General features: G+C 32.9%; 1 protein-coding gene across 1 annotated transcript; it reads right to left on the bottom strand.

The window, feature by feature from the left end:
- Nucleotides 1–404: 404 nt before the first annotated feature.
- Nucleotides 405–16,096, bottom strand: LOC149794912 (oxaloacetate tautomerase fahd2, mitochondrial-like). Its single transcript, XM_089964552.1, has 7 exons — nucleotides 15,684–16,096; nucleotides 14,088–14,304; nucleotides 10,263–10,322; nucleotides 7,251–7,419; nucleotides 6,888–6,996; nucleotides 4,852–4,939; nucleotides 405–2,227 (listed from the first exon to the last, which is right to left on the bottom strand). Exons 1-7 carry the CDS (start codon nucleotides 15,842–15,844, stop codon nucleotides 2,165–2,167), a joined length of 867 nt encoding a protein of 288 aa, XP_089820678.1. The 5' UTR covers nucleotides 15,845–16,096; the 3' UTR covers nucleotides 405–2,164.
- Nucleotides 16,097–16,628: the final 532 nt, after the last annotated feature.

Below are 16,628 nucleotides of genomic sequence, written 5' to 3'. Positions count from 1 at the left end.
ACAATGTTGACCTTGAGGCAAGGGGCATGACTGTCAATATGTGCAATGTTCTGAAGTTAAGATGTTTCAGTGGCTAACTTTAATTAAAAAATCCTTATTGGTTCAAAACTTATACATGGATGATGCTCACCAATTTATGTTTTCATATGCTGTAGTCTTGATTTTGAGGCTTGGGACATTGTTATGGTGTTTGACCCAACATCTAGGCGTGATATGTAATTGGTTTAAGTAAATATCCTGAATGGTTCAAAGTTTACACTCCAGACAAGGATACCAATCAAAGTATGGGTCATACAAGCATTGGTAATAGATGGACAGACAGATGAGTGGAAACAACAACATAATACAACTTAACACAAATGTATGAAAATGCACAAGAAAACAAAATAACCACAACACATGTAACAATTACAATACCACCATTTTATTTGCAAACATTCATCTGAAAAATATGCATTCAATCACTTATTTAAATACAAAATACCTAAATATATAACCTGTATATATATGATGAAAATTTAATCCTGATGAAAATCAGTCACCTGGTCAATTGAATTTTATCTGCCTGGGTTTATAAATGTGAGGGACAGACCATGGGTGATGAATTCAGTGATGCATCTGGATAATTTAGGATCCTACTGTATATTTTAATCATCTTTCATGGACATCGCTTATGGCCAGCACAATGACCTCACAATATTACCCCAGAAAGCATCCAATTATCTTGTCTATGACATTCAATCAATTAATATAAACATTCATGTACAATTTCTGTTAAAAATGTCTAATTTATCTATTTAAAAATGATTCATTTAATTTAAAATGGAATTCACATGCAAACCTTGAAGAACCTGCATAACAGTTCTGTACAAACAAATTCTACTGAAATTACCAGAATACAAGTTACTCATCACAAATTAAGAGTCTGTAAACCCTATGTCTAGTGGTTAGGAGAACATGCTGTGCAAAAAAGACAATACAAACCACACACCATTGACTACAAATGGATTTAAAAATAAAATCAGGAATGTTTAAGTAAAACAAATTATTTACCTATTTCTCATAAGTACTGACTGTAAGCAAAGGATAATCTGCCAACACACAAAAATATATGAATTGCTTCAAAAGCTATAGAAAAAAATGACTAGATTATCAAATTGTGTTTTTGGACAAAACGTGATGTTAGAAATGAGAAATGTTTTTATCAATACTCTTCCAAATTCATCACAATTCTAAGCATATATTTTTTTAATAAAGCCTGTACAAATAAAAAACAAAATAATTATCACAAATATCACAAAATAATTATCACAAATATCAGAAATACAAGAAATCCTCAGTATTTTAAGGCTTCATTAATTTAGTTCAAATTAATCTTAATTTATTGGCTGAATGAGCAATATGAATTGCACTGTTTAAATTTGTAAATTGCTATAACATTGGAGTATATTTAACATACTATGGTGTAAATACTGGAAAAAATATTCTGTGACCAATTCAACATCTTGTGTGTAGTCAAACATTTTTGTAACTGTACTTCATCCAATACCTGAACAGTTGATTACCCTATTTGCTTGTACATAACATTTAGCCAAATGTGGACGGCATATACTCACATATGTCTATGTTACATTGGTAGATCAGTGTCTATACTGTCTGTTCTATTTATGTCTATGGTAGATCAGTGTCTATACTGTCTGTTCTATTTATAATCTTGATCCTATAGCACTGATCCTCATCTGCTTACATACATCTGTGGTGGAAGATCTGTATTGACTCGATAAGCTATGGGTGGACAAAATACGGCCTGTGGGCTGGATCAACCCTGTGACCTGGTTTTATTCTTAACTTACATCATAGGGTGTGACATTAAATATCACTTATCAGGCACATGCACTGGAACAAGTTGTGCATGACTGCTATAAACAGCTGAATATTCATTTATACCCAACACTGATCCTGATCTGCTAACACATATTGTACTGAATGATCAGTAGCAACCCTCTACACATCTCAATACTCATTTTTACACCTAATAATACTGTACTTGGTAATCTTTAAATTGTCATTCATTGATTCTTTTGATTCAAAATCATTCAATTAATTTGCTACTCCAGGAAAGTTGAATTTTTAAATGCATTCTGTTCTGTATTTTTCAAGCTTCCTATACAATCTTATTTTTCAGGGTTCCAATGTCATCAATTTCAACTTCAACAATGTCTCCTCTCTGAAAAGAGCAAATTAGTATTACTATTATAATTACTATTATTATTTACAAAGTCCAAATCACAAAGCCGTCTTTTATTTCATCATGATGATTTTAATTAAAAGTGAGATTCATAAAGTCCAACATATATGAAAATTGTCATACTGACTTGGATTTTTTTTCATTTATGTAATCAATGACTATAAAAAAATATCGTATTGTTGATAACTCTTCACACCCTGATATTTTTCATATTCTGACAAACCTTTATTTTTACACAAATTTGTTATTATGGTTAACTTTTGCAGTTTGCTGAAGAATCTAAATGTGTAATCACTATGTTATTCCTTAATTGTTTTTAAATGTCATCCAAACTATGAATAACTAGAATTGGAATATTATTAAACTGAACTTGGTGTTTGTAAAATACAGATCCCTACACTTCCTGGTTCTGACAATCATTTACCAAGTTCCAGTTAGGACTGGACCCTAGGGCTGAAGTTAGCTGCATATGTCCATTTGTCTTTTTCTGTCCAGTAAGGGTATATATGAATGTGTGAACAAAGATTGAAATCTCAACAGTTTCCAGGTTATGATTACTGGGTTTAGTCCCTACGGGTAATCACAGACTCAAGGGCAAACATCAGTTACATATATAAATTTCATTTTTCATTCCCGATATGAGTATATACAAGTGGGAATCTCAATAAATTCCAAAATATATCACTAGGGCCACACATGTATGTCCCCCGAGTCATGCCCTGAGGTCTAATTCAAAACATCATCTGGCATGAGATAACACTTGTGCCATTTATCATACATACCAATTATCAGAAATGTGAACTAAAATCTTTGGAGTTATTTTAATAATATGTTTGCAATGACAATTAATTAATATGAAGAAAACAAATGAAGACCTTGAACTGCAAATAAAACAAATTATGTCTGCTTGAAAAACAAAAACTTCCTTCAAGTAAATAGAATCACATTTACAAAATAATGGTATTACAAATAAAAAACATATATCATCATTTAATTTATTCATTTATTTAAAGTTATGTATATATATATATATATATATATATATATATATATATATATATATTAATTTATCCAGTAATGAACAGGGGCCACAGAATGGCCTAGTGGTCCAAAGCGCTCTCCATTACAGATCACTGCCATCTCACTTGTCTGTGTTGGTTTGAGTCTTGGATTCAGCCAGTGTGGGTATGTGAGAAAGCTTGCCAGTAGCTTCTTGTGGGTTGGTGGTTGTTCCTCCACCATTAATACTGGTCGCCATGAAAAGCCTATCTTGTGCTGAAAAATGGCGTTAAAACATACAACAATGACAAAAAACAATAATGAACAAGAAGCATGACAACACATGTCTTCCCATCCCACTATCACATTCAATTTCATTATGTGATGATGATACTTGACAGATGGAATGGACAAATCTTACAAGGTTAATAAAATGGAAATTAGTTTGGAGAGCGAATACATTCTTCCTGTGATCAAAACAGATTGGCCAACTTATGTAGCATCCAGAAAGCTTCATCTGGCAAAAATCTGGAAAACTTTGACATCTGTACGAAAGGGGACAAGAGGCTGAAATCTTGAACCAAATATGCAAACATGAAAAAAGAATATGTAGACCCAAAAGATACTGCAGACCAAAAAAGATAAATTCCAAACGTTAAAATAAAACTTTGAAGACTTAGTATAATCGTCTGTTTATCTAATTAAGTCATCTGGTATTCCACCAAACATACATGACAAATTGTATCTCTCTACCTAAAATGGTGTTTGCAAACTTGTTCTAACAAAACAGCTGTCAAAAAAGGCCCAATGTTATAAAATATGTAATTTTAATAAAGGGAAACATTCTTTACACTAGGATGAAAGTCTAATCAACTCATTTGCGTATTAATAAGGATACCAAATTTCACTTATCTACCTCAAGAGAGTTTTATTTAATTAGGATAACAAAGTTTTTCTGTTACAAAATTGTAATAAATGGAAATATTTATAAATGGCATAGAAATCTGAACAGGTCATTTACATATTAATAAAATAAGCCCACCAAATTTAAATTATTCACCTCAGGTAAGATTTGCATGGTTATGCTTACAATGTTTTCAAAAATAGTATGTTGAAGTCACAAAATTAAAAATCTGTAAGAAATAGGAAAATTATTTGAATGGCTTGAAAAATAATTACGTAATCAGAATAATAACACAAAAGGCATACAAAATTTCACTACGGGGTAGCTACCTCATAAATTTTTGTCTGAACTTACTCGCAAAAATTTTTTTGTACAAAAAGTCCACACATTTTTTAAAAAAGTGTAAAAGACTGAGAAAAAGGCCAAAGTATTAAAAAACCAAATTTAGTCCTGCAATCCACTCAGGGTGTCTTATTATCAGATTAGGTCAAGTTTGGCTCAACAGTTTTTGAGCTATCATCATTATAATACAGTAAGTGGTCAGATGGATGGAAAGCATAAAACCAATTTGTCTGCCACCTTTGGGGAGGAGGGAAATATAATTTGCTGAGCAAACCAAATTCTTAAAGATCTGTTGATGCCAAAATACCATAATGTACAACTCTTTGTATGAACTGTGAAAAATACATAGAATTCATACCTTCATAAATTCTGGTGGTGTTTTCAAGACTCCAACACCAGGAGGGGTTCCTGTCAATATCAGATCTCCTGGCTTGATTGTCATAAACCTAGAATACAGTAACAATATGCTACACTGAAACTTGTATCTCCAAGTAGTTGCCAAATTTTGCCCTAAAAGCTACTATTATTTGCAATTATCTCATGTAGCAGAAAAGGGCTATACTCTGGATGGAATTTTTAATTGCAGATCTGATTCTCATATGACTACAACCATTATCTAATTTTGACAAGTATTTTCTTTAAATTATTTTTTTATTTAGCTTCTTAAATCATTTATACAACCCTGTAAATATGTTACACTAATAGTCATCAGCTGCTTCAAGGCACAATTCTGCAGACAACATAATTTTCAACTTCAGCATATGTTGCTTTGACTAAAATGAATCAACATTTTCAAATTTTGATAGCTACTGGTGATTGTGGCGATTGCTAGAACCAATATAAGATATGACATATTGTATTTGCTGACGCACAAAACATGCCCAACCATGAACAACAGAGATCCAGATATTCTGTCTCAAAGCACTGTTCCTGACACAACACATGTCCAACCATGAATAACACAGATCCAGATATTCTGTCTCAAAGCACTGTTCCTGACACAACACATGTCCAACCATGAACAATACCAATTCAGCTATTGTCTCAAAACAATGTACATTCAACTTACATTTTCAAACAAACTACATAAACTGTTATATGACAGAACATTATACACCAGCAGGTCATGACCTACGCTGTTTGTTCCACTTATGATTTTAACAATATGCTTGGTAGTGTGTTAACTCCCCTGGCTGGATAATGTTACTGCCTCAAATTCTGGAAAATTTAATGCTAAAATGCCACCTGCAGGAAAATGTACCCTTTGATAACTTTAAACTGCATAATTTTGATGTCTTGGTCTCTAATCTTTGCACATGTGTATCTCTGAAGATTCTGTTTGGAGAAAAAACTCACAGGAATCTTAACTTTCAGTAATGAAGGATACTGATGATATAAGAATGGACATAGGCAGACAACACAGTACACCACTGACATCATAATGCAACAACTTTCAGCCACAACATTTGGTCTGCTTCCTTAACCTTTATTCTTGATGTGGTTTCAATGCATACATCGGAAACATCTTCTTCAGTTTAACAAAATCCCTCTCCTCTAACATTTTTCAGTCATATAACATCCATAAGTAACACTGATAAAGCCCATTTCACTTGATAATATTTGGTGCCATATTTTTGCAATTTAGACTAGTCCAATACATACATATGTATTATAATACATCTGTGACACATGGTTTCAAATTCAAGAAACCCTAAGTTTTCTTTGCAACATATCATGTGCAGGTACTATAAATAGAAAATAAGGAAATTCTTCGAGTACTTAGCCAAATTGTCGCACATGTTGACAATATGAAAATCAGCAGACAGAGGTCTATGATGGATCAATGTCACATGACATCAGCTTTAAACTGTACTTACTGTTTTGTATCTCCCTCAGTCCTCACATCACCAGATATAATCTTTGATCTGAGCTAGGAAAGACGTTTTTCTTTTTTCTTATCTTTTTTAATGAATTAAACAGGTACTATATAGCTAATTTTAATACCCAGGTAATTATGAACGGGCAGCTACCCAAGTAACCAGGTATTGATTTACACCTTTAGTCACAATATATCAGAACACTGGCTGACCACTAAAAATATGCAGTGTTAGGCCAATAACAAATCCAACCTATACAATCTATACTGTTTGAATGCTTGCTGAATGGATGTCAAATGCCTGCCAGGGCTCACAGATTATGAGTGAGTCATGCACTGATTGTTCAAACCATTCTGATTATGACTATCACAATACGTATCCCAACATTTATATTTTATATAAATAAAGAATTTTTTTATGAACCCTTGTTCTTCTTTCCTAACAAATTCATATCAATTACTAATGTTTAGAGTTAGTAAAGCTGCATGAAAAGAAGTGAATGTTCAACTTATGATACCTTGTGATAAAAGCTATCAACTGTTGTGTTTGGAAGACCATCTGATTTGTGTTGCTGTTCTGTTTTGTTATTCCATTTACACGAGTCTTAATTCCAAGATTGTGTGGATCTATCAAGAACAAAATATCAACAGATCAATTAATGGATTTATGCTTCAGTAAAATTTACAAAACTGACAATCTTTTACACTTCATGTATATCAATAGTTTCAGTTAAACAAAATTTAATTTTTGGATAGAGGATCTACTTTAATTTTTCTCTGAAGAAAGAAGAATAAACTCAGATGTGGATGATATGTGCAATGTGTTGTTTGAGAGGATTATAATCTTTTGAAAATTATTTTTGTAATGAAAGCATATTTACCAACTAGTCCTTCTTTTGTAACAATAGCTGGACCTAGAGGACAGAAATTGTCTATGGCTTTCCCAATCACCCACTGTCCACCATTTTTCCCAGAGTTTTGTAGCCAGTCTCTTGCACTCACATCATTGGCAACTGTATAGCCAAAGACATAGTTCATTGCCTCAGATGCCTGACAAAGAAAAGATTAAGTATTGTAGCCAACGACAGTTCATTGCCTCAGATGCCTGAGAAAGAAAAGATTAAGTCAGAAACCCTAGGATATAATCACTGACGTAAATCCAAATGTCTCCATTATTTTGCTATGCCTTATTTTGCACCACTCTGCTCATGGGTGTCATCTCAGTTTCGAGAATATTTAAGGGTTACACTAACCAAAAGTCAGTGGTTTCCTCCTGGACCCAGTTTTAATAAACATCTGAAATTCACTACTTAAAATTTAGATTTTGGAATAATTTCTTCCTCTTTGGTTTGTAATAATTAATTTTTCAATGAACATTCTGCAGTAATTAGAGATAAAACTACCATCATTATACCAGGCCTTATATATACACTGTAACTGAAAATGAAGAAGTCAAAACTAGTTTTTTATAACAAGACCAAGTGGTGTTTTCAACTCTCCTCTCAATGAGTCTTTTTTTGTCAAAGGCAACATTACACAACAGAGCTAAGCAATACAAACAATAAACACAAAAGAAAATGTTGACTTAACATGATTATGGATCTAACAGAGGTATAATTTCCAAATTGTGGACATGCTATTCACCTATAATTATGTTGGTATTAGTATTATTATTGATAATAAAGGGACGATGAATCATGTGGGGATAATCTAAGGGTAAAGAAACCTTATACTGTATTGGGAAATGGAGGATGCTCTGCTTACTCCTTTGTAGGTCAAAACCAACTAGGTTGCCATTTTAATGTCGGCATTAAAACCAAATCTACAAGTTTGAAATAAACTTCCATTAGCACCACAATCATGTACAATTCTTTAAAGTCAAAGTTTTCTTTTGTGTTTATTGCTTATTTTGTTTTGTCTGTTTTGATTTTTAGCACTGACATAGACTTAGTGAGAGTCAAAATGCTTCAGGTGCTTGATTTCAGTGATTTCAAATGAAACATAAAAAACAGGTACACACACAATGATGTTTTCAAAAACAGCATTAGTTGCATCACTTTCTGATTCTTCCATTAACTTTAGTTAAAAATTGGTAACCTGCACTGTACAAGGGCTGCTATTTCTCTTAACAAGTTATCATCTAAATTTGGAACTTGCATTCAGGTAGAATATAAGTGCTTTTTTTAACAATAATGGAAGCAATTTGCACATTAATTCTTGATAGACACTCCTTGTCCCCCCAAATCTAGAACTTAGATTTTATAGCTGTAACCCAACATGAAAGTGGTGTGTGTGATTTGTATATTGTAGTGCAAGTGGTGTTACACAGAGGTGTCATGGCTGCCTGAGGAAAGGTTCTGAAGTTGCTAGAGTAATTCTGAAGGGAATTTCAGAAATGGTTTATTACCTATTTCATAATCTTTGTCCCAAGTACTTAAGCCCACCTCTCCCAAAATCAGCAAATATACAATGTTAGAAACAAAGATCAAAGATATACTGGATGATAATCTGGCAAAATACTGTACTTGAATAATTCTCAAGATTATTTAGCAAATACTGTATTTAGACAATCCTCATAATAATCTGGCAAAATTCTGTACTTGAATAACTCTCAAGATTATCTAGCAAATAATGTATTTAGACAATTCTCATGATAATCTGGCAAAATACTGTACTTGAATAATCCTCATGATAATCTAGCAAATACTGTATTTAGACAATCCTCATGGACAATCCCCATGATATTCTGACAAAATACTGTACTTTAATAATCCTCATGATAATCTAGAAAATACTGTACTGTGATAATCCTAACGATAATCTGACAAAATACTGTACTTGGATAATCCTCATGATAATATGGCAAATACTATACTTGAATAATCCTCATGATAATCTAGCAAATACTATACTGTGATAATCCTCATGATAATCTGGCAAAATACTGTACTTGAATAATCCTCATGATAATCTAGCAAATACTGTATTTAGACAATCTTCATGATAATCTGGCAAAATACTGTGCTTGAATAATCCTCATGATAATCTAGCAAATAATGTATTTAGACAATCCTCCTGATAATCTGGCAAAATACTGTACATGAATAATCCTTATGATAATCTAGCAAATACTGTTTTTAGACAATCCTCCTGATAATCTGGCAAACTACTGTACTTGGATAATCCTCATGATAATCTAGCAAATACAGTATTCAGACAATCCTCATGATAATCTGGCAAAATACTGTACTTGGATAATCCTCATGATAATCTAGCAAATTCTGTATTTAGACAATCCTCGTGATAATCTGGCAAAGTACTGTACTTGAATAATTCTCATGATAATCTAGCAAATAATGTATTTAGACCATCTTCATGATAATCTGGCAAAATATTGTACTTTGATAATTCTCATGATAATCTAGCAAATACTGTATTTAGACAATCCTCATGATAATCTCGCAAAATACTGTACTTGAATAATCCTCATGATAATCTGGCAAATACTGTACTTGGATAATCCTCATGATAATCTGGCAAAATACTGTACTTGGATAATCCTCATGATAATCTGGCAAATACTGTACTTGGATAATCTTCAAGATAATCTAGCAAATACTGTATTTAGACTCTCCTCATGATAATCTGGCAAAATACTGTACTTGAATAATCCTCATGATAATCTGGCAAATACAGTACTTGGATAATCCTCATGATAATCTGGCAAATACTGTACTTGGATAATCCTCATGATAATCTGGCAAATACTGTACTTGAATAATCCTCATGATAATCTGGCAAATACTGTACTTAAATAATCCTCAAGACTCTAATGTTCTTCATGGCTGAATTTTTGAATACTGGAACTCTACCTCAAAACTAGATCAACTTACCAAAACATCTTTTCCCTCTCTTCCCACAACAATGACCAATTCAACCTCCCAGTCCAGTTCCTTTAAAAGAATTTTAAAAAAGAGCTAGTATGAGTGACTTTTTATTCTCTGCTCCAAGCACACTTCTGTCAAATTCTAATAATAATAATAATGATAATAATAATAATAATAATAATAATAATAATAATACAAACAACAACCTTATTATACACAGCGTATTCCTAGGGGGCAAGACTGAGAGTCAAAAATCTCCCAGGTGTCAACACTGGGGGTCAGACTGAGTGAAAAACAAACTTTGGTATCAAAAATGGGTATCAAATTAAAAATGTGGGTGTCTCTGAAGCACAAATGTTGGTAAAAGGAAACACTAATTATACAACAGATATGTTTTAGCTGACATGTGTGTTTTAAAAAACATATCATCCTTTGACAGATGACAGATTGGAATCAATACATATTCCCATTATATATTTCCTTGTCTACATGTAAATAAATTAAGTGTACATCTAACTTTAAGAAAATATTTACCCACCTTTGTATATAAAAATCCAACTTTAGAAAAATGTAGGACTTTTATACAAAATGATACTAGTAAAATTATGATGACTAATTTAGCAATGTTTACTATAAAAGCCTTAAAGATTAGAGAAGCTGTTTTATCAACGACTCCAGCTACATAAATTAGTTTGTCTGATTACTGTGTGATATACATGTGTATCTCCCCCAGTTAAAAATGGAATAATGATTACTTTCATGTACAACACTTCCAATAGATGCAATGTTCTTTTGTACTGCATGATGTATGGATATGTATCATGGGCCAGTGACCTATATTAAAAATAAACACTTTTATTATTATTATTATTATTATTAACAATATGCACTATTACTATTAATATTAATAATAATAACAACAATAATAATATTAATACTTATCATTATCATTATTACACCCCTATAACACAAAAAATAGAGCCATTAAAGTGATTGAAATGTCTACTAATGGCATCACTGCAAGTTCAAGGAATCAAGTAAATGCTTACTCAATGACCATGCTTGTTTTATTTTGACATCCTTAGAACCTAATGGTCCTTCACATGCTAACACACTAATTGCTAATTAAAGAAATATCTTTCTCCAATTTATTACAAGACATGAATGACACTGATATCACAGTTTTCATCTGGATGTAGGTCAGTCTGATTTTTTAAATTAAAAATCACATATTGTTGACAAGTTTTTACCATTGGTAAATCTGTAGATTGTTTTTCAATATTAAAATATAACTTACAAAAACTAATAAAAATTGTGGGAGCAAAGTGATTTGTCAATATGTACCTCTTCAGGCAATGAGCATAATATTTACCAAGTTTCACGGCAATCCCTGAAAAACCATTAGGCCATGTGCACTAACAAGAATGCCACACAATTCACAAAGCTACAAGACAAAGAAGGCTATAACTGCAACAGAAATTGCAGGAGTAGAGACATTTGTTGATAGGTATATCAGATGATGAACATTTGAAAACTGCACAACTAATTACATTGACAAGATTTGTTAAGCTATTAAAAAAATAAGGAAATAACTCCAAGAAAAATGTTGGGAGCAAAGTCATTTATCAATGTATGCACATTCTAGTGATGCCCATAATATTTATTAATAGGGCTCTCAGGGACTGAAGCTTCAAGGTCAAATACAAATCAGATTCTCAGAGGATGCATTGTTTCTCCGTGATGCATGTTGGAGACTGACCCCTTCATATTTTGGTCAGTGGGGCCAGTCTGCACAATAGCTAAAGGTTAGATTTCCCCTTTAATATTTTGGTCGGTGGGGCCAGTCTGCACAATAGCTACTGTAATAGGTTAGACTTAGGTAATCAAGCAAGAAGTCAATGTGACTACCTAAGAGTTAATCCTTATCAATGAAATTATCTTGTAAAAATGACTGCCCCTTTGATATAATTCAAAGAAACTATGCTTTTTGAGTGTGTCTGTCAGCAACTGCAATTCATTGGCAAATAAACAACGACCTATTTTGTGGTAATGGTGATTAAATGAAATTGGTGACGTAAATATAATTAAAGTAATTAAAGCTTTCTCACAGTTTGATTTGGATAGTATTGTTAAATCACTGATATGTCATAATATGAATAACTACTATTTAGGTACAGAGCAGTACAGTAACAGCAGAAATGTTTTAAAAAAGTGTGTTTAAGTATGCTGACTGCAGAATTTGTTGTCAAAATCTGTGTTAAATTTTCGGGAAACACACTCATGATGAAAACGAACCAACAAAAATGAAATAAAACCCAACAAAAAACATAAAAGGTGAATGTTCCATTTGCTTTGTGATATCTGACTATGGCTATCTAATGTGTGTGTGAATTCATCTTGTCAACAATTCAAATCTGCAATCTCACAATACATGTATTTAGTTACATGTGCCAACCATTGTGTCTACAGAGCCAACATTATATCCCATGTTATTTCGTAATGGGTGTAAGGCATTTAGCACTGTTTACTAATTAACATACTTATCCTAAATTAGTTATATTTTGCACATATGCTGTTTTCATTCCTTCGTTTGCTTAATTTAATGATGGTAATTCATGTTAGCTCATGTTAATTCATGGTAATTCATGTTAGCTCATGTTAATTCATGGTAATTCATGTTAATTCATGTTTATACATATGGTACAGTGTAATGCCAAGTGATTGTAAATGTACACAGCAAGTTTCTTTGGTGGTAATGGAGATGCTGTTTTACTTGAGAGAAAACTACCCAGTGTTCATTCCTGGCATTTAAACTAATTATTATTGGGGTTTATTCTTTGTTTTTTGCTTCTAGAATTATAGTTGGGGTAAAAATTATGTATAACATGATACATAATATTTAATTTAAACTTAATATTTTATCTACTTGTATTGAAAAATATTTTCTTTTCAGTGTGATGAAGAATTCAATCCTGACATTATTAAAAAAATGATCAAGTGTTTTGTATTTTCCATTCTATCTTTTGGAAAGAGAGGGACTTTTGAATTTTTGCCTGGGACTCTCAGATAAAGGCTGGGGAATCTTGCATTCCATGAATAAAGAGTCCAGGATTCCTCATCCTGAAATCTGTTGATAGCCATGAATTAAATTTCTGTCATTCCATAAAACTGTCGGCACATACTTGTACATAAAACCTGTAAACTCCTAACCCCCCCCCCATGGAAGAATTAAAGAAGAATACCCATCTCATACATAGTTATACATATAACCTGTAAAACCCTGTGCAATGCATTATCCCAGCTGTTTATGTCATCAATAAAAAATTTGTTTTTCCATGTACAGGGGCTCATGTCATTGTGTTCTATATATCATCTCAGATCTTTATTTATAAATCTACAATTTCACACTTAATTTTAAAATTTACTCTATCCAGGCAACAATACTGAGGGTGATCATGCTTTAAATAATGATAGCCAAATAAAGCGGACACCTTGTAAGAAGAAATACAACATCATAATACCACACCACCAACAGCAACCGCTACACCCTGACCCCCAATGGAACAATCTATTAAAAATATCCATCAGGAACATGTTTATTACCTCGACAAAATTAATATTAAACAAACAACCTGTAAACCCCTGCAAGATTACTATTACAATGTGGACAGCACAGTGATTTTAAAAGACAGGATAATGGACAGACTGGTCTGCATAAAGCATGTGAAGAAGGAGTCTTTCAAGGTTAATCATAAATGCATTTGACCATGTTTTAATATGAAATTCCAGCCTTAAAAGAAAGCCATATATAGCTAGTGGTTTGATTTCTACCTCAGTTTCCTTAGGATAATGCAGATCATCAAGTGGTCCAATGATGCAACTGGGAAACTTGTTAAAAATTAGTGGTTCTTTAGGAACAGGTACCCTTTGCTCTTCACAGTGATCTCTGTAATTCATCCCAATGCACAACACCTTGTCACAGCTTGTAATCGGTGCTAGAAGCTTGATTGATTCATTCTTGACAATATGTTGTCCTTTTTCCACAGCACTGAATGTAAAAAAGTAAATAAATAAATAAATAAATAAATAAATAAATGAAGACCACCAGTGTAATCCACAATCAAAGCAATGTTAAAAAAAACTTTAACCAAAACAATAATAAACTGCATATGCTGGTAGCCACATAAATTATCCACCTAAATCTGCCAGAACATATCTTACCATCTTTGGAAGAGCACCATATCAACACCTTAATCTGTCAGAACATTCTGTCCCTTGTTTGGGAAAGCACCCCAAATAAATCCATTGCTGTAAAGTCTTTGCATGATGCTTTCAGTTTTATGGAATAACCCGACTGTTGCTGACAATGATAGCACAAAACATTGATTGTTATATCTTGTAACTCGTAATGTTAATGCTCAGCAAAAAAATTAACACTAGATGGTAAACTGAACAAAGGAGCAGGAAAAACTCAGAAGTTATAGAAAATGAGGTGACCCTAATTTTGGGGTGCTAGATGGCAACGTGAGCACTAAGACAAGGTAATCAAATGATAAAACTGGAAAAAAATTAGTCCAACAATGTAAGACTTAGACCCTGATATTTATGTTTTAAATATCAGGGCTGAGGTCTTACATTGTAGGACTAACACTAAAACTAGAACAGTATTACATTGCATGTGAGCCGGGCGTAATTTTGTATGTTTTCAACATTATGGCATTATAATCTGGATCACGCCAACACTTTCTCAAAGGCTCCAATTAAAACAAATATTGCAATATATTGCATATAAAGATCGGGCAGGCAAAGATCATTTATTTGAACGGGGTTGTTTCCCATAGTACGTCCTTCTGCAACGAAATGCAAATTTATGTTTAAGAAGTATCCGGCAAAATGCTCAAATTCATTTCAAGACATCTTTCCTGTCAATTCTTACGTTTAAGGTAATCAAATAATAACATATAAAACTGACAAAAAATTAGTCCAACAATGTAAGACCTCGACCCTGATATTTATGTTTTAAATAGCAGGGCTGAGGTCTTACATTGTAGGACTAATAAAAAACTTGAACAGTATTACATTGCACGTGAGCCGGACAAAATTTTGCATGTTTTCAACGTTATGGCATTATAATCTGGATCACGCCAACACTTTATCAAATGATCCAATTAAAATAAATATTGTAATATATTGCATATGAACATCGGGCAGGCAAAGATCATTTTTTGAACGGGGTTGTTTCCCTTAGTACATCCTTCTGCAACGAAATGCAACTTTGTTTACGAAGTATCCGGCAAAATGCTCAAAGTCATTTCAAGACATCTTTCATCTGATATGAACCAGATTTACTGCCTGCATCTAAACTACTTCTTTGTTCGATCGATTTGAAAAATATTGCACTCATGTCAATTTTAGTGTAGATCTAACCTCTTTGCAGCCAGAAGCATCTGATGTCCACCTTCAATGAAACTCCTCATGTCGCGAGGTATGGATGAATTGGCCTGGTTTAGGTTCACAATATCACCGCCATATCTGAGTTCCACACCAAGAAATCTTTCACCATTTTGCTCGAACTGTACGAACCGCATTTTGTCGAGAATTGTCCGGTGTGTTAATAAAGTAGGCGTTCAGGAGTAACCGATAACAGCAGTGGCCTTGACCAATACATAAACGCAAATACCGCACACGTGTGTCTGTGATTTAAATTCGATCAGCTAATTAAAAACAATAAACCTAATTCACTGCTCACTACTTTATTCTTTCCTATTGATGAACATACTTAGTTGAAGCAGATTTCCCTAATTATCCTAGTCCTACATGTAAGACCTTCACGCTGATACTTATGTTGTCAGCGTCAAGGTCTTACAGCCTAACAAACGGCGCTATGAGGCGTGTTTTGATTTCGACTGACTTCGTTACGAAAGTCAAATATTTATAGGTTACTGCATTTGTATGGGAAAATATGAACGAGTTTTGGGATGGAATACTGCACGACCTTGGGAGTGAAGTATATCCTTCTGACAAAACAAGTTCATATTTTCCCATACAAATGCAGCAACCTTTTTATTATATGCTCATTTTTTTAAAAATTCTATCTAAGGTTTAATTATATAAACAAAGTACACTACAAGAAACAACGGAAATAAATGAATGCCGTATTCCAAACTAAATACACAAGCGCAGATGAGTCATTACACAATGAGATCATTATTAATGCGCACATAACTCCGCCCAGATAAATTTGAACTTAGTCGCGGGCTCGACATAACTTTCTTAAGAAAATGGTGTGTCTAGTTAAAATTGAAATTTGTAGTCATATTGTGAATGAATGCGCATTGCAACAACTTTTCCATTTGATATGGAATGAATATA

This window comes from Sinohyriopsis cumingii, chromosome 7 (genome assembly GCF_028554795.1).
Source record: "Sinohyriopsis cumingii isolate HCF-2022 chromosome 7, ASM2855479v2, whole genome shotgun sequence".
NCBI classification, from domain to species: Eukaryota; Metazoa; Mollusca; class Bivalvia; order Unionida; family Unionidae; genus Sinohyriopsis; species Sinohyriopsis cumingii.
This window is presented reverse-complemented; position numbering and strand designations above follow the sequence as displayed.

Bases quoted from the DNA above. Each gene is read 5' to 3' on its own strand.
- LOC149794912 (XM_089964552.1), bottom strand. From the start codon at position 15,844: ATGCGGTTCGTACAGTTCGAGCAAAATGGTGAAAGATTTCTTGGTGTG. The intron at 14,305-15,683 runs GTTAGATCTACA...TTTTACATTCAG, and splicing joins ATGCTTCTGGCTGCAAAGAG to TGCTGTGGAAAAAGGACAAC. The intron at 6,997-7,250 runs GTAAATATGCTT...TGTTCTTGATAG, and splicing joins TACAAAAGAAGGACTAGTTG to ATCCACACAATCTTGGAATT.